The following is a 24,848-nucleotide window of genomic DNA, read 5'->3' as shown; positions in this document are numbered from 1 at the left end:
TGTAAAATACAAAAACAATATTTAACATCATTAGATATGTGAAAAAAGTTTTACTCTGCAGCCTATTCGTAAAAGCTGAGAGGAAAATAAATAGATTACTTGCGGATTATCTGTTATATAGGCACAGTATTATGCAGTAAACAGTCATCCCTCGTTTAACATTTCCGCGAAGTAGGAATCATTAATTATAGATTAATTATTTTCATAGCCAGAGCATACAAAATATGTTTATGACCTTCTTAGTCTTTTCAACATCATGAGAGCCCTCGAGACATGACACCCTTTAGTCATCTTTACACTCTTTTAATCCAATGCAGTAATGCTGCCTGAGGCTGAGCCAATCAGTGGCCACGATACTGAACAGAGCGTATGATTGGAATGGTCTCATCTAGTGGTCAATACTACTGACCTATTGATATTTGTAGTTTATTTAGCCATTTTATGCTTAAAGATGCTCAATTTAGGACCAAAAAAAATTGTAGAATATGCTTTAAAAAAACAACATTCCAAAAAAATCTGCTATGTGGTGAAGGCGCAAACTTAAAGCTCAGTGTGGCGACAGATGACTCTTTAGATTGTATTAATTAATTTTTTATAATTATAAATGTATATATTTAATTAAAAAATTATTTCTATTAATAATCATAATAATAATGTATATAGCACTTATTATTTGAATTGTGGGTTGAAATTTATTTCGAACATGTTTGCAATTTTAACATGATACATCACATATTTTCCATTACTCTTTACAACATGCCTGAAAAAGAGTAGGAAAAAGCTAAATGTATTTAATCCTACCCCTTTTTTACTTCATAGCAGTTACTTACACATATGTTCACTTCCTGTTTTCAATTTGTAGCACAATAACTGACATCAATGATTTCTAAATACTTTAAAATAAATTAATTGTTCATTTAGTTGTTATTACATGTATTTATTTTAAATTTGAATTACATTTTAATTTGAGAATTTCGACATGTGGATCTTAATATTTTTACATTTTAAAACATATTAAGTACCGTAATGTGTATGAAAATCAAATTTAATTATTAAAATAACTAACTCAATTACAATGATTAAAAATATCAAAAAATTGTATATAATACTACAGTTTGATAAAATTCCCATTCCATCCCATTTCAATAAGAGTCTCAAAGCTGCTGAATAACTCTTGTTTATTTGTATTTATTTATAATGATTGCAGATGTTTAACAACATAATAATATTATTTTATATAACATTATTTTGTTTCCCTCAATGTCTAATAATGTTTCTGTCAGCTTTGAGTTCTTCACTTACACTGATACCATGATGTGTCATAGCTGATTTTACCTAAATATATTGATTATTACATCATATCAGCAAAACAGCGTAATAACACGGCATGGTAAGAAATTGTTACTAAGTATGTAAACGAGCCTTACTCCTCGGTGCCTGATGGTGAAAATTGAAGAAGGCGTATTCCCGTCGCCTTGGCAACGCAACTCAATGGAGTCTCCCTCCTTAATTTTGCCCTTTGGTGACTCCACCCACATTTGGACAGCAGTGGACGGGTCTAAAATGACAATGATGAGATGAAGGCTTAATATCTGTTTTAGAATAGACGCTAGATGAAAGGTGTGTGTGTCTCACAGTAGACGGTGATGTTAATGGTGTTGGTCTCGGTCATTCTGGTCCCTCCTGGGACAAGGTAGGTGACCTCGCAGTAGAAGTGAGCATCTTTGTCCTCCTTGGTCACCTTCATGCTCAGCTCGCTCCTCACCGAGAACAGACCGCTGGACTCAGTGGTGATGCTGGGCACCACTTTCATCACTGGGCCGCACACAAACGTACAATAAGAGACGGCACGTCGAACATGGGACGCGGTTGTCGTTTGTCTCACCATCATCGGCTCCTCTTAGTGGAGCGTTGTTTCGGTACCACGTGATGTTTGGCTTGGGAAAGCCATTTTTCACCTCGCATATGCCAATCTGGAAAAGAACATTTGTAGGTATATTTTAGCAATTCTAACTATTATTTATTGAATTGATAAATGTATAGATTATTGTAGATTTAAATAGTTTTTTTTTAGTGCGGTTTAGTATAGTAGTATAACTAATTTTAAGAATACATTCCCCCAAAGTACACCAACAATATTATTGTATGTAGAAACTTTAAATGCATGTTGTTTGGTTAGGGATACAAAAGACAATTATTTAAAGAGACATATTACTTCCTCTACCATCCTGGAGAATCGCCCTTGATGCCCTTTTAAGTGATTGTGCATTACAGTGTGCTGCTGTGAAAAGTTATTTCTAATTTGCACAGTTTACAGAGCACTTTAAAAAGCTTATTTTCTACGGTGGCGTCCAAGAGTGTTCTGATCAAGGTTTTATGCTGTCAATTTCGTTACCGATCATCCATAAGTGAGATAAACTAAAAGAATACATGTATTTAAGGGGAACTGCCTTTTTTGGGCATTTTGTCTATCGTTCACATTTATTATAAAAGACAAAAATACAAAATGTTTTTGTTTTTTTGTTGCATTCCAACATAAAAATCGGCTTGTTTTAGGTAGCTAATAATGCAGCTAATTGGAGCAATCAATTCTACCTCTCAATCATCATAAAAATGCATTCAAAAACCGTCAACAATACTTCATTTACATTCCGTTAACCCGTATAATAACCAAGCTGTAACGACCATGCCATTGTAAGAGCCAACACTGAAGACGTCTTTTTCTAGCGTATTAATACATCAGCGTGCTACTGTATTGGCCGTAAAAGCTAGCCACGGAAAGCGATAAGCTCGCTTTTACCCCAGCGCAAAACGCTGAGTAGAAACACATGTTGCTGTATGTCGGGCGTGCGCTGCTATGAAAATCAATGCGCGGAAGAAGTCAGTTCCGGCAATGATTAAAATGACCAAAATACAGTAAATATTGTACATATTACATATTGTTATGAACGTGTCCGATACTACATTATATGTAGACTTGCAGTGTGTATACAAAACGTTGATGGAGGGTTTTGAAGTTGTTTTAGAGGGCTTTGAAGGCTACAACGGTGACTACCATTAGCCGTATCTTCCAAGCGTTTCTTATCATCTTTAAAATCCTAAAAAAAGATAAAAAATATTTTTTTTAAAAGACGTGTGTTCTTGTGTCCCATAATAATTGTGAACGATAGGCAAAATTTAAAAAATAATAAACGGTTTACTTATAACAATAGATCTTATGATTTATTCATGGTGAGAGCTATTGACTAGATGATCTGAAAAAGGAACCATCAAATCACTTTACTTTTTGGGAAGTGAAATCGTAGTGGGTCATACTACAAATGTGGGTATCGATCCAAAACTATCCAGTTACAGGGGAAGTATTGATCATATTAGTACTGATACCAATACATTTTACATCAAAATATTTAAGATCATTACATGATTTGGCTTTTTCATTTTCAATCAAAATTATAACCTGCAGGAAAAACACATGGAGCAATTGTAACAATATCAACTAAATATTTAAAATATTAATTTATTTCTCTTTTTTTTCATTCAATTTAAGCAATATTAAGTCAACATCCACCTACAGTATCTCCAGGGACTTATTGCCTGAATCTTTTAATTAAAAAAAATAAAAAAAATAATGTGAAAATAAAATATCAATCTAATCACTTGCATCAGTCATATACTGATGCTATGTTTGAAATAAAGTCAAACCATAACCATAACCCTTGGTATCAACAGCATCGATTTATGGATCGATCCATCATCCACCGTTGCTGTTATATTATCCTTTTTCTAGACTCTTATTATCAATTCAATACCATGTAGTTACAGGGGCAGCATTGGCCTTATTATTACTGATACCAACACATTTCACTTTAAAATATTTAAGATCACTAAATTAGTTTGCTTTTTCATTTTTAATCAAAATTCTAATCAGCAGAAAACATATGGACACATTGTTACAATATCAAGTAAATAACTAAACTATTTAAAAGAACAAAAAACTTGATTTTGTGAAAATAAAACATCACTCTAATCACTAGTATCAATCATATACTGATACTTCTCTTGGCATCAACAGCATCGATTTATGGATCGATCTATCCTCCTCCGTGTTGCTGTTATATTAGCATCTTTCTAGACTCTTATCAAATTACTTTTTTAATTTCCTGTTAATATCTTCCTACTTTCTGCTGTAACATGCTTCCATCCACACATTTGTTAACATTTATTCTTCTGTTATTTCAAGCTAGCTTAGCATGTTTTCTTGTAGTCTGCTGCTCTTTTGATTTTCTCCTTCTCCAGTTCCACAGTGATATTAATACTTGTGAGAAATGCTGTATATTTTCCGTAAAGGAGGTGATATTAACTTAGAGGGGCTCCCCTGCAGTAGCTGCGAGCAGTAGCCTCGTCTGTCAACAATAAGACCAAGCTGCAAGGTATGAGCCACAAATTATATATTTTTTGTGATTAGCAGTGAAAGGCATTGCTTGACATCTGACGATCACAAACTTTTCCACAGAAATTGCCCGAATAATCGATCTTTTCTCGACGCATCAAAGCAAGGTACGTCACGTCGACATATTTATATCATCGATGACGTCAACGAATCGTCCCAGGCCTAGTGTATTTCATCAGGGAGGTGCGGTCATTGAGGCTTACTGTGAAAAATTAAAGAAGGAATAATGATAACGACAACTATTATCAACATTTGTCCAATGAACTGTGATATTCTAAATGTATTTCCTGAATGATTCCAATCATTTTAATTATTTTCTTGAGAAAAAATTGCTGAACTTGCACATTACCTGACCAAATATGTTTGTCTTTGTCTTTAATGTAAGTGTGACATCATTATTTGGTCTCATCAAACAATGAACTGCAGATAAATGCACACTTTGGCTCATTATGAGTTAGCAGGTGCTTGTGGCTGCCATCTTTCTACAAATAGGCAAAGTGCAACACTATTGGCGTCAATGTGTTAGCTACATTCAACTGCAAGTCAAGGGCAAAACATTGTTTTTCATTATTTTTATGCTCTTCTGCATTTTGGCTGCCAAGATGGGAGCTCAAAAAAGTCATTGCCTCGCCAGCCATAAACCTCTCGGCACGTCACAGGTGTAATTATATCACAATGTTATATGAATAAAAGTACTTTACATCTGCCATCACTTCATCATGCTGCATTCCTTCCTGACTTTTTGCATGACTTTGCGTCTAATAATAATTATTATTCAAGGTTAACAATAACGGTTAGTCGTGTGCTTTGAATGGTGAATGATGATGTTTTTCTGTTTATTAACTAAAATTCAAAGTGTCGGTTACAATGAATAAGTAGCGTGAATTTCATATATTATTCAACTGGTCAAGGTAGGTCGTGTGTGCATAATAAAAAGTTGTCTCGTGCGACTTTTTGGAACTGTACCAATAATACTGCTTCTCACCAAAATGTAACAGTAATCAATCGTTAATTGCTCTGTAATGTTAGGAATTTATATTTTTTTGTTTTTGTGTGGGATAGGTTAGTGCTAAGCACATCAATCCACAGAGTTTCATGAAAATAAGTTTTGTTGTTTTTCCATCATTTTTGATTACTAATAGAACTAATAGTGGCAAAAACTGTTGCTGATAATCACCCAATATACTCCAGTGAAAGCCTCTTTAAAAATGATGCCAGGTGTTATATAGCCGCCAAGTGCGTAACCTACCAATGCAAATAACCTGCGGCTCCATTATTGGATTAAATTAGTAAGAGCCGTGGCTGTTTGAAACCTTTAAATGGAGTTGTTATTAACTCTACAAGATGGCAGTAGCGTTGTTTACCTCTGTGTGCGCTTTAAAATGCTGTCAGTGTGAAACTAATGCGTGTTACACTTCTCTTCCCTTGCTGTTATTTACAATGACCGTGTGTTTAAAGATAACTATGTTTTCCTCTCAATAGTCTCATGCACTCCAAATTGTCATTAAAATACCGTACAATGGCTTTTCAAACATCTGCCTAATTATTGCCTTTAACATTAATATACGCCATGGCTACAGTTGGAGCATTTCTGGTAAGCTCTTTGTGTACCTTGGATAAGTCATCGTAAATGGAGATCCCCGTCTGGAAGCCTTCTATAGTTGGGGAGTCTGGTTTTTCTGTGCAACATTAAAGAAGTGCATCAGGAACGGAAGAATAATAAATGCTTTAATCTTCACAAAACAGCGCAAACATCTTGTCGCTTACCAAACACTAAGAGCTTGGTACGTCCCTCGCCGACCCCGTCAGTCAGGCTCTTGATGAGGCAGATGAACTCCAGCTGGTCTCTCACTTGCACGTCCGTGATGGTCAACACCACTTCGCCTGTGGCTGCGGTGACGTTGACGATGATGCGGTCTGTGAACGGTGTGCCTCGGTCCACTACCTTCATGGTGGCGTCCTCATAATAGATCTTCTGCTTCTCACCTAGCCTCGACACCTGCATAAATCACATTGCTTGGTTTCTACATATACACTAGTCCAAAGTTTGATTGACCCTTGACCTCATTACAAACTATAGTGGACCTAGGGTTGCACGATATAAACGATTTACGATATTAATAGAGCTTTTAATAATGTTGTTATATTGTGATAATGCATGTTGATGACACATTCTAAGCTGTGCCACACATATTTGACGGCAACAAGCGAACGACCGCGTTTTCAACGCTATGTAGCGTTTTCGCTGGCGATCTAGCGACTAACGTCCCTCCACAGTACGAGTCACTAATCCTTGTCTTCATGGCGGCAAAAAAACTATGTTTCTTACAGGTAGCATTATTACTGAAGGATGAGAAATTGCTAAACATGCTACACTATACACCGTAGGAGGATACAATTAGCCATGCTAACCGCTAAGCTAGCGCTCTTAAATGTAAACAAAGGTGGGCGGTTTGACACAAATATCAACATTATAGGATAAAGTATATGGTAAATATTACTGTGATTAGATCTATATGTCTTACTAACACAAAATCGTATTTTTCTGTCATTCTTGTTATTGTTTACAAACTCAGGACGTAAGTCCCTGGACACAGGAGGACTTTAAGGGCAAAAACCAAAGGATTTAAATCAGAGCCAATAATAGTTTTTGCTTAAGTTTAGATATTTTGCACTATTGACTTTATTTTGCTCAAAATATCGTTTGTAATAATAATGAAATAATTTAAATATTCAATTTATATTGTTACACTGCCCTCCTGTGTTTTTGTCTGATTATAATTGTGATCAAAAATTCAATGACGTGCAAAGTAATCTGGATTCTACCTTTAAAAACTAGTCAAATGCACCTATTTATTTAAAGATTGTCAACAACCGGAAAAGAGATTTGCGTATGTAGTTTTCTTGTCAATCTAGTCAAGCCATTAGGGCTGTGCAAAATAATCTATTCTCATATGAGTCACAATTTTTATTGATTACGATTCTAAATCGATTTAAAGTTTTCAAAAATCAATTGAAATTTTTTTTTTTTACATATTTAAACATTTTTTTTTAATATAATTTATATACCGAATAATATATTGATAATAATATAAGAATCTATAAAAATATAATAGAATCGGCTTTACTTAAAAATTTGGTTGAAATGAAAAGTGATTCTGAATTGATTCGTCATCCTAAGAATCGTCATCCAATTGTTGTAAGATTCCTGTTTGTACAACACATACGACAAATTTTATTTGATAAGAATAAGAAATGTCAAATTAAATGGAGGAAAATGATGTCAAAAATCCTTTATTATTTCCATTTTTTCTTATGTCTCTGGCAATTTTTTTAAGAAGCGATATTCAGATTTAAACAACCGCTTATGTCGACGCCTGTCAGCCAGCTTCAATTGCACTCACTCTTTGTCCCCTTTTAAAAAAAAAAAATCTAAACTGTACGCTGTTTTTTTTTTAACTACATGAAACTGCTTATATTCCACTGGTTTCAGCGTCTTTAATAAGTAAGTTGGGACACCCCCAGTATGAGTTGCACGGGGGAGGTGCGGTACAACTCACAAAGAACCACTGGATGGAGACGCCCCCGATGCCGTCGTCCGAGCTGAACATGCTGACGATCTGAGCTGTGTCTCCTCTGTAGACCTCCACCCTGTCCTCCATGTTCACCTCCACCAGCGCCCATGCTGAGAGACACACACAATACGATATGACGACGAATGGTTGATATCATAGGTGAAACATCGCAAAGCACTTGTGCACAGACAACAAAAAAACTTGCTATGACAAGAATGAGTGCCGCCCATGTCCGCATGAATGTGATGCATTCCTGTGTGTCACCCTCTCTGGCAGGAAGAAAGGCTCAATTTACAGGCCGCATAGTGCAGCCACTGTTCCTTCACCGACTGCCTCTGAGGGAAGACTGGTTTTCCCCGACGTGACGCATCCTTTAAAAGTGAACGACAAACCCCCGATTTGTCGACAGATGCCAGTGAGAGCTGTGGCCAACCAGGTCAGATTTGGAGAATTTGGGTTAATTTGGTACTGTCCGTGTGGTCCGTCGTCATAGACTACCTGAAAAAGTCTAATTATAGCCCGAGCATTTTTCTTTTACATAAATCACAACACAAAGTGCAGGAAATGTAAAACTATTTATCACAACTTTCATTTTCTTTATCTTAACAATTGCATGATAACGTAGGAAGGGAAACATAGCTTTCTTTGCTCACATGGTCATTTATTAACAAGTACAACACCTTAGCAACACAACCAATCTGCATAGCGGTAAGGAGCAAACTACTCAGTCCTCATTAAAGAGGAACTGCACTTCTTTTTAGAAAAAAAATTACGAGTTAGAATTAGAGATGTCCGATAATGGCTTTTTTGCCGATATCCGATATTTCGATATTGTCCAACTCTTAATTACTGATTCCGATATCAACCGATACCGATATATACAGTCGTGGAATTAACACACTATTATGCCTAATTTTGCTGTGATGCCCAACTGGATGCATTAAACAATGTAACAAGGTTTTCCAAAATAAATCAACTCAAGTTATGGAAAAAAATGCCAATATGGCACTGCCATATTTATTTTTGAAGTCACAAAGTGCATTATTTTTTTTAACATGCCTCAAAACAGCAGTTTGGAATTTGGGACATGCTCTCCCTAAGAGAGCATGAGGAGGTTGAGGTGGACGGGGTTGGGGGGGGCGGGTTGGAGTGGGAGGAGGGGGTCTAGGGTGTAGCGGGGGTGTATATTGTAGCGTCCCAGAAGAGTTAGTGCTGCAAGGGGTTCGGAGTATTTGTTCTGTTGTGTTTATGTTGTGTTACGGTGCAGATGTTCTCCCGAAATGTGTTTGTCATTCTTGTTTGGTGTGGGTTCACAGTGTGGTGCATATTTGTAACAGTGTTAAAGTTGTTTATACGGCCACCCTCAGTGTGACCTGTATGGCTGTTGAACAAGTATGCATTGCATTCACTTGTGTGTGTGAAAAGCCGTAGATAATATGTGATTGGGCCGGCACGCAAAGGCAGTGCCTTTAAGGGTTATTGGCGCTCTGTACTTCTCCCTACGTCCGTGTACACAGCAGCGTTTTAAAATGTCATAAATTTTACTTTATGAAACCGATACCGGTAATTCTGAAACCGATACCGATAATTTCCGATATTACATTTTAAAGCATTTATCGGCCGATAATATCAGCAGTCCGATATTATCGGACATCCCTAGTTAGAATGCATTAAAACAGGGGTGCCCATTACGTCGATCGCCAGCCAGGCATTAAAAAAATAGACCTAAAAATTAACGATTATCAATTGTAAGACATCACTTTCGTCACTTGATTGACATTCACGGCACCCGAGGGTCTTGTGAGATGACGCTGACTGCTGCCAGATCATTATTTAAAAAAATGACCGACAGGAAGGCGAGAAACACTTTTTATTTCAACAGACTCTCGCGCCGTACCTGCCGTCAAAACTCTAAAGACTACACAGTTCCTGTCTTCACAATAAAGTTAAAAGTTAAAGTACCAATGATTGTCACACACACACTAGGTGTGGCGAGATTATTCTCTGCATTTGACCCATCACCCTTGATCACCCCCTGGGAGGTGAGGGGAGCAGTGGGCAGCAGCGGTGGCCGCGCCCGGGAATCATTTTGGTGAATAAAGCCCTGCTTCATCCTGCCTGCGCTAATTAAATAAGAGTCTCAGAAAGCTGGCGTGCACAAGCTAGCAAGCTATGAAGTTTGCTGCCAATGTATTTCTTGTAAAGTGTATGGAGTATGGAAGCTGGACAAATAAAATGCCAAAAACCAACCACTTTCATGTGGTATTGGACAGAAAGGAGGACTTTTTTTCTCCTCCATTTGAAAATGTGGACGTTATCAGCACTACTGTCTGATTCCAATCAATGCAAGTCATCAGAATCAGGTAATACACCAACTTATATTCTTGTCTTCATGAAAGAAAGGAATCTACATGTGTTAAACATGCTTGTATTATCATTAAACACCTTTAACTTGTTAACAAAAACGTCTCTTTCATAAATAAATAATTATAAATTATATATATGAATGAGGTAGATCCCCTCGACTTGGTCAATTGAAAAGTAGCTCGCCTGCAGAAAACGTGTGGGTACCCCTGTATTAAAAGAAATCTATTTGTCGTCATGTCTTTAATTATAATTGTGAACGTTAGGCAAAATTCCAAAAAAACTGCAGTTCCCCTCTATCACTGCTGGTGAGTACAGTTAAACAACAGAATAAGAATCATAATTAAACATCATTATTATTATGATTATAATATTATTATTGCATCTCAAGGGAATTAAGTCTCACCATGTCTTTAAAAGTTAGTGACTCCTCTGTTTCTAACATTAATTAAGGGTCTTATGAACTCACCACAGTTATGGGCATCCATCCATCCATTTTCTACCGCTTATTCCCTTTGGGGTCGCGGGGGGCGCTGGAGCCTATCTCAGCTACAATCGGGCGGAAGGCGGGGTACACCCTGGACAAGTCGCCACCTCATCGCAGCAGTTATGGGCAATGAGATGCAAAAGTGAAACTTATACATAACTTTCTTATTTATTATATTTTTACCTTTCGTCTATCACTTCATCCTTGTTTCTAAAGGCTGGTGCTGTGTGTGACAGCTTAAAGGGGATTTTGTATGACATCCTCATGATAAGTGGATGTGTTATAAAGAAGTATTAAACAAATAATTACATAAACAGTCTGGTATTATGAGAAAAACTGCATTTAAAAATCGATAAAATGTGCTAAAACAAAGAGAAAAAAAGTTGTATAATTGTCGAAATCTCATTAGCATATTAGCTGATTGATAATATGTGGCAGATCTTTAGAGAAAAAGAAGGGCTGCTGGCCTCAGACTGTTGCAATAAAGTTTGTGTGCGAATGTTGACATTTCTGTTAAAATTACGACTTTTATCTTATAATTGTGTGATTTTCTACGCTACAAAAACAAAATTCTGAAACTTTGACTTTTTTTATACAACATTTTTCTCATAACTACATTCTTAATGAGGTTGTCAAAGTTAATGTTTTAATGTGTATTAATTTGATGTTAACTTAATTAAAAATGTTAACACAAATTAATTTCAGAACACAATACCACATAAACACTACAAAAGACAGTCCCCATTAATGTGCATAAAAGTTTGTTAACATGAACATCATGTAAATTAATACAGTAAACATCCATCCATCCATTTTCTACCGCTTATTCCCTTTGGAGTCGCGGGGGGTGCTGGAGCCTATCTCAGCTACAATCGGGCGGAAGGCGGGGTACACCCTGGACAAGTCGCCACCTCAGCGCAGGGCCAACACAGATAGACAGACAACATTCACACTCACATTCACACACTAGGGCCAATTTAGTGTTGCCAATCAACTTATCCCCAGGTGCATGTCTTTGGAAGTGGGAGGAAGCCGGAGTACCCGGAGGGAACCCACGCAGTCACGGGGAGGACATGCAAACTCCACACAGAAAGATCCCGAGCCCGGGATTGAACCCAAGACTACTCAGGACCTTCGTATTGTGAGGCAGATGCACTAACCTCTCTTTCACCGTGCTGCCCTACAGTAAACATGATAAGTGCATATATATTGCTTTTTTTATTTAGTCTCTCTGAAAATGCAAAATGAAACACAAATAATATACACTTAATCATGATTAATTGAAATTAATCTTCAATCCTGTGATAAATCTACTTAAAACTTTTGTTTGACAGCAATACTTTGCATTACTATTTTTTTTGGTGGCTTCCCATAATGTTTTTATAAATATTTAAAGAAAAATACACTATAAAAAATAATAATATTGCCATAAAAATATTTAATTTCAAATATGTTTTATAATGAATGAGGAAAGATTGGTGTGTAATTTATGACAGAAATGTTGGTGTGTACATGGGAAGCCGAGGCGGCCTCCAATGTGTTTGTTCACTTGTGGCTGCACTAGCTTAGACCAAGGTTCTGTTTAGAAAGCAGACCTTCATCAATGCCATTTAAAAAAAAATACTGTTAAAATGTACAAATTAAAAATATTAAAAGACAGAAAATGCAACAGAGACAAAGACATCCAGTTATAGGTATTGTATAAATATGAACTACAGTTTATTGAAAGTAGTAACCTGGTGCATGTTAAACACAGCATGTAAACAAGCTATTAGTAATTGCTGACACATGCAAAATAAATAAATAAACTTTGCTTCTTCCTATCCCTTTTCGGACATGTTGAATTGTGCATGTGTAAACACATGATTTACTTCAATGTAACACAGTTAATCATGTTTGAAATAAACTACACCAACTTTCCATTACCGTAGTCTGGCTCTGAAGTGGCATAAACAATAAACGCTATGACAGCACACCCCCCCTCCCTCCATTATTTCCCCCCACCTGCATGTCGCTCTGCTGTGTGTTACTGTTTAGGCCCTCTAATGGAGCTGCTCGGCTGCGCTCCCGTTGAAGAAATCCAATTTAGACTGTCCATTGTAGACATTTCCTGCCCATTAGCTATGGCAGGACAACGCTGACTCACCCCCCCCCCCCCCCCCCCCCCCCACCCCATTGCCTCCCCTCACCTGATACATCTTACATCGTAAGCCCTATTCACGGTAACCGTGATGTGTTCAATGTCACTTGTACTTTTGTGTGCAGTGCATCAAGTGAATCGATTATGTTTAATGACAGGAGAATACTTCATGATGACAGCCCTCAGAAAAACAGAGTGTCCCTTATGACAGCAGCATAGTCTAATAATGGTGCTCCTGTTCCTGCTAGCAATCTCATTTTAGGTCTCGCAACATTGTGCTTGATGGCGGCCATCGTTTTTAACCAATCTTTTTTTTAGCATTTGTATGTTGGAATTTTTTGACATATACAGTCTAGAAATACAATTAAACACATGTGAAATATTATTTTTTTTCAGCCCCTAACAAGTAATGAAAAAAATGATATAATAAATAAATTAATATATAATAAGTGGCGACTTGTCCATGGTGTACACCGCCTTCCGCCCGAATGCAGCTGAGATAGGCTCCAGCACCCCCCACACCCCCGAAAGGGACAAGCGGTAGAAAATGGATGGATAATAAACTACGAAAAATTGCATCAAATATTGACATGAAGCCACAGAAAAAGTTTTAAACCAACATGTGCTTGCAGTTAAATTTGGTGGTGATTTGGCTAAACACCTTGAAGTTACATTGAGCTGTGTGAGAAATTTCAAGCTAATCCAATTTCATAAAAGCAATAGCATGTGGTGTTCGTAATAGCACAGTAAGGGTGCATGTTTTGACACATTATCACCCTTTTGTTGGCAGCGGTAGAAGCAGTAGAAGACTGTTATTCACATGGGGTAAACAACAAGCTCATAAAAGTCCTAAAAGGCCTATTTTTGTCTCTCGCAATTATCAAGCACATTTTGAACCCATTTTTATAGTCTAAGAAACAATTACAGCCATACAATATACAGTATTGTACTTACAAAATGTGCAGTTACGGAACATTACGTCTAGTCAATGCATCTTCCTGCTGGACAATGTTTACTGAATTACCTTGTGAGACAGCGCCCTGCTAGAAAATGTTGAGTAAATTTACGAGTGGGATGGCACCCTCTGCTGGATTCATAGTTCCAGCACTCTTTTTTTCTCAGCAGATAGCGCCATCAAATCACTTTCTATTGAAATTACCATTAAAAAAACGTATTATTTACAATTTAAAGCAGAGACAAACCATCCGCAATTATGCAGGGATCTACTGCATTTTTTTTACGTATCATAAGGAGAAGTGCAGGTTTGTAGATGACCACGCAATGTCACATAGCAGTCAACTTGGTAATTAAAAAAAGTTAAAGTACCACTGACAATCCCACACACACTAGGTGTGGTAAAATTACCCTCTGCATTTGACCCATCCCCTTGTTCCACCCCCTGGAGGTGAGGGGAGCAGTGAGCAGCAGCGGTGGTCATGCTCAGGAATCATTTGGTAATTTAACCCCCAATTCCAACACTTGATGCTGAGTATCAAGCAGGGGGGTAATGGGTCCCATTTTTATAGTCTTTGGTATGACTCGGCCGGGGTTTGAACTCACGACCTACCGATCTCAGGGCGGACATTCTAACCACAAGGCCCAAATGTACAGTTACAGCAACCATTTCCAAAAAAACAACACCAAGAAATTCCTTTAAAAATTGCAATAAGAGATTCTCTTTTTGCTTGCTGTTAAAAATCTCAAGTACTATTTTCATTTAAAAAAATCATCATGATCCAAAAACTATAACCTGTGTGCTGCACACAATAAAATCCTTGCATTCCCCTTAAAACCAAGCAAAAGACCCAGGCACATTGGACAAGGTTAAACAAGAAACAGGTTGCATGTCTTGAGATTTATTTCAGGCTGAGCAGTGATGAGATGAGATTGTGGTTTGTTCAAAGGCTCCAATCTGTTTGGAGTTACTACTCCTCCTCACTGCTGGCAGCCCGCCCAAAACAAAGATGGCTGCCTCTAAAAAAACTAAGTTGGCATTCTAAAAAAGACAGCACTGTGAGTACTATTATTCCTTCATGCTGAGTACTTTTGTGGTTAGGACACACTGTATGTCGATATAAGATTTGATGTTAAAAAAAAAGTAATTTATATAATACACACATTAATATATATATATATATATATATATATAGATATATATATATATATATGTGCTAATAACCCTTGGACACACAAACTCCTTGGCAAAGGTTTGCACTTCATAAATAACATTCTAGTTGCTGTTCTGGTTCCATAAATATTGGCTTGTTTCTCTTAAACATGTATTTTCACAATTATTTGGTTTACAGTTTATTTTGGATCGAGCTATCAACAAGCTACCATGCTTGGCTAGCTTATTTGCTAAAGGTAAACTAAAAGGCGGTATCATGTTCATGAAGACGGACGTCATGAATTTTCTAAAAAAGTGACCGCTTAAGCGCGTTTTCTCACAAAGGTGGAGCGTGAAATTGAGGGTAAACATCATAAAGAGGAAGTAGCAGGCTAGCACGTGAACAGACAAACTCTTCGGCAGAAGTTTGCACTCCATTTAATAACATTCTAATTGCTGTACTATTTTCAGAAATAATGGCTTTGTTTCTGTTTTACATGTATTTACCACTTTACAAATTAGAGTTATAAATGGATCAAGCTGTTACCATGCTAGCATGCTAGGTTAACTTATTTGCTAAAGAAAATTTAAATGGCGGTATCATGTCCTTGAAGAAGGACGTCATGAAAATTTTTCAAAATGACCGCGTGAGGGCATTTTCTCATAAAAGTTGAGTGTAAAACCGAAGGTAAACATCGTAAACAGGCTGTACAGGACAGACAAACTCATCGGCAGAGATTTGCAATCCATTGAATAACATAGTAGTTGTTGTACTATTTTCAGAAATAACGGCTTTGTTTCTATTTTACATGTAATCACTATTATTTGATTTAGAGTTTACTTTGGATCGAGCTATTAACGCGCTACCATGCAGTGATGGGCACGCTACTTGGAAAATGTAGTAAGCCAAGCTACAAGTTACTCTCGATTAAATGTAGCTAAGCTACAGGAGAAGCTATCCCCAGAGAATTGTAGCAAGTTACACTACAAGCTACATTGCAAAAGTAGCTTGCTACATTTAACTGCATGTATATCTATGGGCCCACATGTATAATATCAATGTTAATGTAACTGAGATTGTACAAATGAACCCAATTAGGGTTCATTACTATTAACTATCTGTCACTTAGCTAGGGACACACTACAACTATTTCGAGGGGCCTCCACACTCCACTGTATGTATTTATTTAGTTTGCCTTTTCTTCAGCCCACCCTTGTAATGTTATTCATTTTCTCTACCTACAGTAAAAAAACAACATACATCTATATCTTGACCAAAAAAAACAACTATGACTTGTGTGTTGTTTGGGAACAGTTGGTAATGGTTATGTGCAGTAAAACGGTTAATGAACTCGACTCACTTTAATGAGTGTTCTTAAATTTGTGTTGGACGTCTTCGATGAAGAGAGCAGTTATGATTTTGGTTTACAGAGTAAACAACTAAAAACTAGGGTTTTGGGCATTGTCATTTGTCTAAATATGGTTAAGGACATGCATTATTGTGGGGTTCCTGCACATCATCTTCATCACTAAAGGAAAAATCTAATCCACGGGAGAGAATTCCTCCACCTTTTTCAAGTATGTTTATTTATTTTTTTGCGTTATCAGCTTGAAGCGTCCCTCTGTTTCTGCCTCCCTCGGCGTCATGTGACATGACTCCATGTCTGTTATGATTTTGCTTACAAGTTTCGATGACCCGCCTCATCTTGCCTCTGATTGGCTAGTCCGTAATGTTCCGCCCTAACCTTAGCCAATTGTGAGTTATCATAAGAACACCACAGCTCCCGCCATCGGTGTGTGAATGTGTGTGTGAATGGGTAAATGTGGAAATAGTGTCAAAGCGCTTTGAGTACCTTGAAGGTAGAAAAGCTCTATACAAGTATAACCCATAAATTTATTTATTAAACCATCATGGATTTTCTCTGTATGTATGGATGTTCTCATTTATCCAGGTCATTGTATTTTCCCCATAGTTTTTTTGGTGGGGTGCTGGATTCGCAGTCCATTTTCTTTGATGGAAGCTAAGCTAGAGGGAAAAGCTACTTAAAAAAGTAACTAAGCTACTGCAAAGCTACTTGAAAATGTAGTTAAGCTACTTTGCTTAGCTACATGTAGCTTGTTACTGCCCATCACTGCTACCTACCATGCCAGTTTAGCGTGTTTGCTAAAGAAACAGTTGAGGGTAAACCTCATAAACTGGCTTTAGGGACACATATTACTAGTATACAGTGTACATATTGTTTTTATGTACATAATGTTAATCACTGTAACATGGGGCACAACCTTGTCCCTAAAAGCTCCATGGCCTTAACTCACCTCCTATGCTATTCACGGTGTTAATCTTTTCTTCTCCCGCGCTATATTAATATCTACATGCCACTACAGCAGTCAAACCCATTTTAGCTCAGGGGCCACATGGAGGAAAATCTATTTCCAACTGGGGGCATGATAACTTAAATATAAAGACAACTTCAGATTGTATTCTTTGTTTAAAAATACACCAAGCACATTCTGAAAATTTACAAATCCTAATGAGGTTTTTTTCACACTTACATGTTGCGGTTAACACTATCCTATCTGCATTTGTTGTTATTTATACTTTCTGGACAAATGATGTGATAATGTTCAAGGTGGAATTGTCTAGCAGAGTTTTAAAATGCACCCATTCAGCACCCCCCACGACCCCGAGAGGGATACGCGGTAGAAAATGGACGGATGGGTGGTGTTAATTTTTAATCTATCAGAAGATGATATGATTAATAATATCAAAATCTAATTATAGGATGTTATTAATGTAATTTACAAATTTTCTTTAACTGATGTTCGAACATAATGTGGTTTATTATGTACATAGGTCGCATCATCTACAACTAAACTTGTGAATTTGGACTAATTTCATTAATCACACATGAAATTAGAAGGGGATATTATTATACATATTATTTCAGCATATTTATGTGCACCCAGAAAATGTGTCCCCAGTCCCAAGTACAACACGAAATGTACGGATTATCCAAAACATTTTTGGGGGATAGAAATGTCACAGGTAACATTACCAACAACATCTTTGAAAATCAAGGCAGCAACGTAACAATCCACATGTTGTATACTTATATTAGCGTAAGTATGTAATGTCCAAACACGGAAGTGTTGCTTCAATTTTAACACCGCGCATAGCTCCGCCCCCTCTGAAGTCATGCGTGCTCTCCGACAGGAGATACAAAGAATGTCATTTGCGACATCCAGTGGACACATTTAGAACAGCAGTTTCTTTCATTCAACAATTTCAGCTCATTTTTACACTATACTCGAGGGCAGGGTAAAACCTGTTCACAGGCCTAATTTGGCCCGTGGGCCGTACGTTTGCCACCCCTGCACTACAGCAAGTATGATGTGTGTGTTTGGTTATGAATTTAAGCAGGTGATTGTTGGTGGACCACACAAGGGAATGTAACTATATTAAAAATAACCAGGGTCGTATTCCACTGCCATGCGTGTCACTCCGCACCCGACATACTGTAGAGCTAGAGATCCACGACATGTTTCTAAGAATAACAATGGCCTATCAAGCTTGTTTGCTTACATGACACGGCGACATGACATGACCCGTCTCGCTCCAGGAATAGAATGCCACCACCGCAATTCGGGACATGGGACATAGAGGGAAAGGAGCATGGGAAAGCATTGCTTCTGTGCGCATGTACTGCAGAATTTGGATTGTCGATAGGAGAGCATAGAAAGGTGGAGATGAAGCGGAAGGTGTACAGTTCATAGACGAGAGGCCGTAGCCTCTGACCTTTAAAACACTGATCCCTCAATAGTGCACTTGCAGTATCTGGGAGAGAGGCAGAAATGTTGATAGGACTGCATTCTACTTGCCGCAAGTCTATAACGCTCCCAAGTCTTGTACAAAGGCTTTCCGAGAAGAGGAGACACTATTGCATTTTAAGTAACAAGTATAAAAACAATTTTCTTCAATTAAAAAAACGATTCGCAAGTACAAAACTATTTTATTGAAGTTCAAACCTTTGGCAGTAATAGTCCTGGGTTCGATTCCTGGGGTCGGGGTCTTCAGTGTGGAGTTTGCATGTTCTCCCTGTTACTGCGTGAGTTCCCTCCGCGTACTTTGGCTTCTTCCCACCTCCACAGACATGCACCTGGGGATAGGCTGATTGGCAAAACTAAATTGACCCGAGTGTGTGAATGTTGCCTATCTGTACGTTGTCCAGGGTTAACCCGCCTTCCACCCGAGTGCAGCTGGGATAGGCTCCAGCACCTCCGTGACCCCGAGAGGGACAAGCGGTAGAAAATGGATGGATGGAACGTGTACCAATAGTTTGTGCGAATAATACAATAGTACCTCAACTTCAGAGTGTTTTGAGATAAGAGCTGTCTCTTGGCTAATTGCTGTAAGCAAAATGTTGAGTTATAAAACCATTAGTTGTTGTGGCAAATGCCGCAGTGAACCCCGTAAGATTCAACCAAAACACCTGGTGTTACTTGCTAGTTATAGCTTACAGCCAAAGTTGGACATAACATTTTTCAACCATAGTAAGGAAGAAAGTGACTGTTAAGGACAGTGCCGAGAAGAAGAAGTGGATGATATTCATTGAATTAAAGAAAGAAATAATCAAAAACATGACCGAGCATGTCGTCAACTTAGCGAAGCAATTTGAGTGTATCACTGCTAGTCTGCACCACACTGGAGCAGAATGAAGCAATTTAAGGATGTTAAAAAATATATCTAAACGGTGGACATTTATCCATGAAAAAAATGGAACATCTACTGATGGTGTGTTGGACGGAGAAGCAGATACCATGGAAGTCCACTCTCAAATGTAAATGTCGCACATTATTACTACATAACTTAAAAACACTACTGTAGTTATTTGTGGTACATTCTATTGTATTGTTTTTATACAATATTTGTAATATATAAAAGTTAGTTTTTCTTTTTAAAAGTCGTTACAGGTTAAATTTGTGCTGTTTGAAGCGTAGTCATTCAGCTTTCATTAAAGGAGTTTCACCAAAATAATATTTAGGCGAACCTTGCATGCATAATGTTGCAAAATGTGAGAGTAATGTTAGTACAGTAGCTCACATTGCTATGCTAGCGCTAACATTTGTGTCTTCTGCCACACTCCATAATGTTACATTGTTGTATGTATGTAATATACTGCGTCTATTAGTTGGACAAGTGCTAGGGCGTCTTCTAAATAGGGCTTACCAACACTGTCTAAATTCCAGCATTAATGCTAGATTTTTTTTCAAATACACTATTGTGGGACCTCTGACACATATATAAAAGGGTTAAAACAACAACAAGTATAATATAGGACTTTTAACAATCACAGATGATGACAGTTTTGACATTAATGTAATGCAGCATAAGATATCTAGATAACAGACCGCGTACCATAGTTTGATTCCCTGGAGGCTGTTCCTTTGCCACAATAGGAGCCCCACTTAGTTTTGGTCCACCCCACTTGGCTTAATGGCCCACAAGAATGTTATGGGAAAGTCTTGAAATGATAGACACTAAAGGCCTTGTCGCACTTTCATCAATCAATTTAAAGCTGTGACGCACCCCAGGGGCATTTAACATACACACACACACACACACACACACACATATACAGTAAAACCCGCCTGTTCTGCAGAGCTGCTTAAATATTCATCAAAGTGATAAATACACATGATTTTGATGCGCATTCATTGTCGACACTGAAGCCTTTCATTCTCACAAGTAAAAAGGTTAAGGGTATGCTAACATGAAAATGACTTAGAGGGGAACGGCACTTTGTTTTTTCAATGTTGCCTATTGTTCACAATCATTATGAAAGACATGACGACAGATGGATTAAATTGTTTTATTTATTCTAAATAGTAAATAAATGCAATCAAAAGTCCGCTTTCAAAGGAACCCACAGGAGCCGCTTAATTCTGCCTATATTGCCCTTAAAAAACATCCAAACGCCTCCATTGAGGTTTTATATACATGATGTAAGTATATATGAAATTTAGTAACGGGCACATTTATAATATAATTTACCGGTAATATATATGTATTTTGATCATTTTTAGCATATGCACATCACGTTTGCTCTTTTTTTCATCACTGATTATTACTCACTACATACTTTGTAAGAGCCAAAATAATAAATAAAACATCACTTACTGTGCAAGGTCTGCTGTCATTAGACTGTCATAGAATCTTATTATAATCTCGTTTACATGATGAAAGACTCATAACCCTCACGAAAAAACGGGGGGCGGGGGGGGGGGGGGGACCAAGTGTCTTTGCGTGTCGTTCTTGCCAGTTCCGGGTTAAAAATGGCTGTAAAAGTGTACTCACTTGTCAGAGTACGTGCTCAGCCATCTACTTTCCAGGTGAGAGGCATAATTTATGATCTACAATAAACTTCCAAGGAGCAAGGAAGCGAGGAAACAGCAGACCACTCGATGATGTAAACATAGGGACACAAGGTAGTGATCACGGAGCCGTTATTAAATAGTTTGTCCATGTTAGCGCTTATAACAACAATATCACTTAAACTTGATTAGTATTCAAGTCACGAAATGTACATGAAGTATTGTTGGCGCTTTTTGAATGGTTATTTATTAGGTTTTATGGGTGGAATAGTGATCCACCCATTGGCTCTGATGTAAGCTGACTTTTATTTATGTTTTTTTAATAATATTTACCATGCATTAAAAAAAAATCCATCCGTCGTCATGTCCTTCATAATCCATGTGAACTATAGGCAAAATTCCTAAAAAAGTGCGTTCCCCTTTAATGGAAACAACAAGAGTGAAAATATTGCAATACCTATTCCAGGCCAGTAGTTGGTAGTAGCACCCAAACACAACCAGAGTAGTGGAAAGAGAGCGTATGGACAACTAAATAACAGGCGCCATGATGGACACCCAGGATGTGTGCGGCTGTGCGAAAACATACAATTGCAGTCGTTCTGACGTTTTCCTGACGAAATAAACCAAAATAATACGTCCAAATATAGTTCTAAACATACTCCAGCTCATAAACTTAAAATAAAACATGCTTCTATTTTGTTAGAGTATAATTTTTCGGCCGTATTTGATGCACTACGCTGTATTCATTCATGCAATGTTTAACCCTAACCTCGAACACGCTCTGGCCGGCGCGATGTACAACAGAAAACACAAAACAACCCAAAAAATGTATTACCCTTTTTTAGACAAAATCCTCATTAGCTTTGAACAAACAATTGCGAAGAAATTATTAATTTTGTGATAAGTATGTGGTGTCTGTTTCCTCCTATTGTTTGTATTCACTTGGCTGTGCTTTAACTTCTGTTTATTTTAATATTTTTCATAGGTTTTGCTGTGGTAAGTCTGCATGGCTTTCTGATTTTATTATCAAAATACTTGCATACTGAACTAATGCTGCTTTTTTACTTTTGTCAGGCAAAGTGTACTAATTCACTGTTACTGAGAGTGAGCTATACTACGTTTCCCATGCGTATGTATGCTTGGTTACCTCGCACAAAACACTGTTGTACTTCATTTGTAAATCTACTTTCCAGGCTAACCTTTATTTTCCACAATTTTCTTTGATGTGATGCAAATGCTTTCCGTATTTTTGGCGAGTGGAGGTTCCCATGCCGTACAACAGGGCATGTTTACGTGGCAAAAAATCTTCAATTAAAATAAATGTCTAATGAGGAAGTGCTATGTCGCCTAGTGGCGGCTCCAAACAGGTGTTAAAAATTTCACCCTTTAGTCACGTCAGGGATTTTTGACCAATTATTTAGTAGATCGTCTGAAACCGAGTTGTCTATACTATCCCTAACAGGGCTACAGTATTGTCCGCCATTGCTGTTTTGTTTGTGACTTTCTCATCGTGCACGTTTTAATCTGTCATCTGACATCAATGGCATTTTTGAGGCAAGTGGAGAGTGCAGGGGGCTTGCATAAAATCCCCCTGACAACCAGACTTGTTGTTTATGTTTGTCTGCACTGAAGTAGAGAGAGAGAGGACGCGCAAAAAAAATCCTGTAACTAGACTCTGAACTGGGAAGTAACAGGCGACCTTACTGTACTTCCCCCTCACCATGGATGTTAGCCTTTCACAGTTCGTTAAAAAAAAGTGATTTGCACCTCTCACATTGAAATAAGCATTTTATCACACTATGTCTCAATTGACATAGCTTACCATAAAAATCCAATTTGGATATACAATGCTTGAGCGTAGTCCGTATACAGCTTGTATAGCAGTATAGATTTACTATCAACACACAGCCATTATTGTCTAAGTTAGGGCCGCAGCTATCGATTATTTTAGTAATCGAGTCATTTGTCAAATATTTAGTTCGATTAATTGAGTAATCGGATGAAACGTTCTAGCCTCAATGCTAATTTGAGGGAAAATATTAATTAACAGTTTTTCTGTTAGGCAAAACTTTTGTTCTTTTTCTAAAAATGCACATCCATCCATCCATTTCCAGTCAAGCATTGTGGTAGTGGCAGCGTCATGGCCCGGGGCTGCATGAGTGCTGCTGAGCTGCGGTTCTTCGGAGGGGAAACATTAATTCTAACATGTACTGTGAAATTTTGAGGCACAGCATGGTCTCTGTGGGGGAGCAAAGTCCCGCCATAATAAGCGGGAATAGCAGGAAATAGATGCAGCGTGACGTTCAGGTGACATGTATTTCCTTGTGATGAACACAAGCAGCTGCAGCACACGTAGTACGTGAACTGCACATTCCCATGATTCTTCTGCAAAAACTGGGTTTGTCGCACCACAGTGCCAGACACTTTTAATATCAATGCCGTGATTATCATTTCCTACAGGCGGAGAGTGGAGAGAGGATGCAAATATTGTAAATAGAGAGGAGATGATCAGCGCGGACCACACATAGGGACAGAAAAGAAGGTTCCCTCTCTGGTTTCTGCTAGAAATCCGACTCTGTATTAGGTTTCAGCAAACCACCTGCTGTGGATCTAGCTCGTGCTGGATTTTGGCTGGGTTCTCAGCCAGCCAGACTCCGGTCTGTCTATCAGGGTGACATCGGGCCAGGGGGGGTCACAACTGTTACAGCAGCACAGCAATTAGTGTTGTCACATTGCTGAATTTATGGCTTCCATATATCTGCCACATTTTCTTATTGAGGAGTCGACCACCCTAGGGGGCCACATTTTTAGCAAGCAAGGGACAAAAGCTTGGACTTACAGGCAGGATTGTATGTATTTAATTCTGCACATAAAAGTGTAAAAATGTGCTACTACTATATGTTGAAGGTTGAACATGATTGTTTGATGGATCATGATGGAGTCTAAGGCAGGGGTCGGTAACCTTTTTGGCTGAGAGAGCCATGAAAGCCAAAGATTTTAAAATGTATTTCCGTGGGAGCCATATTATATTTTTTAACATTGAATACAACTAAATGCGTGCATTTTTAAGTAACACCAACATGTTTTAGACTATAATAAGTCTCTTATTCTTATTAATAGCATTGTTATTCTGAAACTAACCGATAATAAATAAAATATTTCTTACCATTAATGCGACTTCTTGAACAGGTGGGGTAGAAATGGATGGATGGATTAAAATGCATTAGAATGTTTTATATTTGGAACGTCATTTTTAACACTGTGATTACCAGCGGAATTATTCATTACTTATCGTGTTAAGCAATGTCAGCTAAGATTTATCTGAGAGCCAGATGCGGTCATCAAAAGAGCCA

General features: G+C 37.8%; 1 protein-coding gene across 4 annotated transcripts in view; it reads right to left on the bottom strand.

Annotated features, from left to right (window-relative positions):
• The window catches only part of mcamb (melanoma cell adhesion molecule b), a 74,911-nt gene that overhangs the window by 16,602 nt on the left and 33,461 nt on the right, over positions 1 to 24,848 (bottom strand). For all 4 annotated transcript variants that reach the window (XM_061972892.1, XM_061972893.1, XM_061972894.1 and 1 more), the window contains exons 2-7: positions 8,011 to 8,135; positions 6,218 to 6,449; positions 6,062 to 6,129; positions 1,886 to 1,973; positions 1,636 to 1,815; positions 1,428 to 1,558 (exon numbers count right to left, since the gene is read on the bottom strand). In XM_061972892.1, coding sequence (XP_061828876.1) covers positions 1,428 to 1,558; positions 1,636 to 1,815; positions 1,886 to 1,973; positions 6,062 to 6,129; positions 6,218 to 6,449; positions 8,011 to 8,135 — 824 coding nt within the window. The remainder of the gene's footprint in view (positions 1 to 1,427; positions 1,559 to 1,635; positions 1,816 to 1,885; positions 1,974 to 6,061; positions 6,130 to 6,217; positions 6,450 to 8,010; positions 8,136 to 24,848) is intronic.

The sequence above is a fragment of the Nerophis lumbriciformis genome, linkage group LG17, assembly GCF_033978685.3.
Source record: "Nerophis lumbriciformis linkage group LG17, RoL_Nlum_v2.1, whole genome shotgun sequence".
Taxonomy (NCBI): Eukaryota; Metazoa; Chordata; class Actinopteri; order Syngnathiformes; family Syngnathidae; genus Nerophis; species Nerophis lumbriciformis.
The sequence above is the reverse complement of the archived record's forward strand: the minus strand, read 5'-3'. Positions and strand labels throughout refer to the sequence as shown.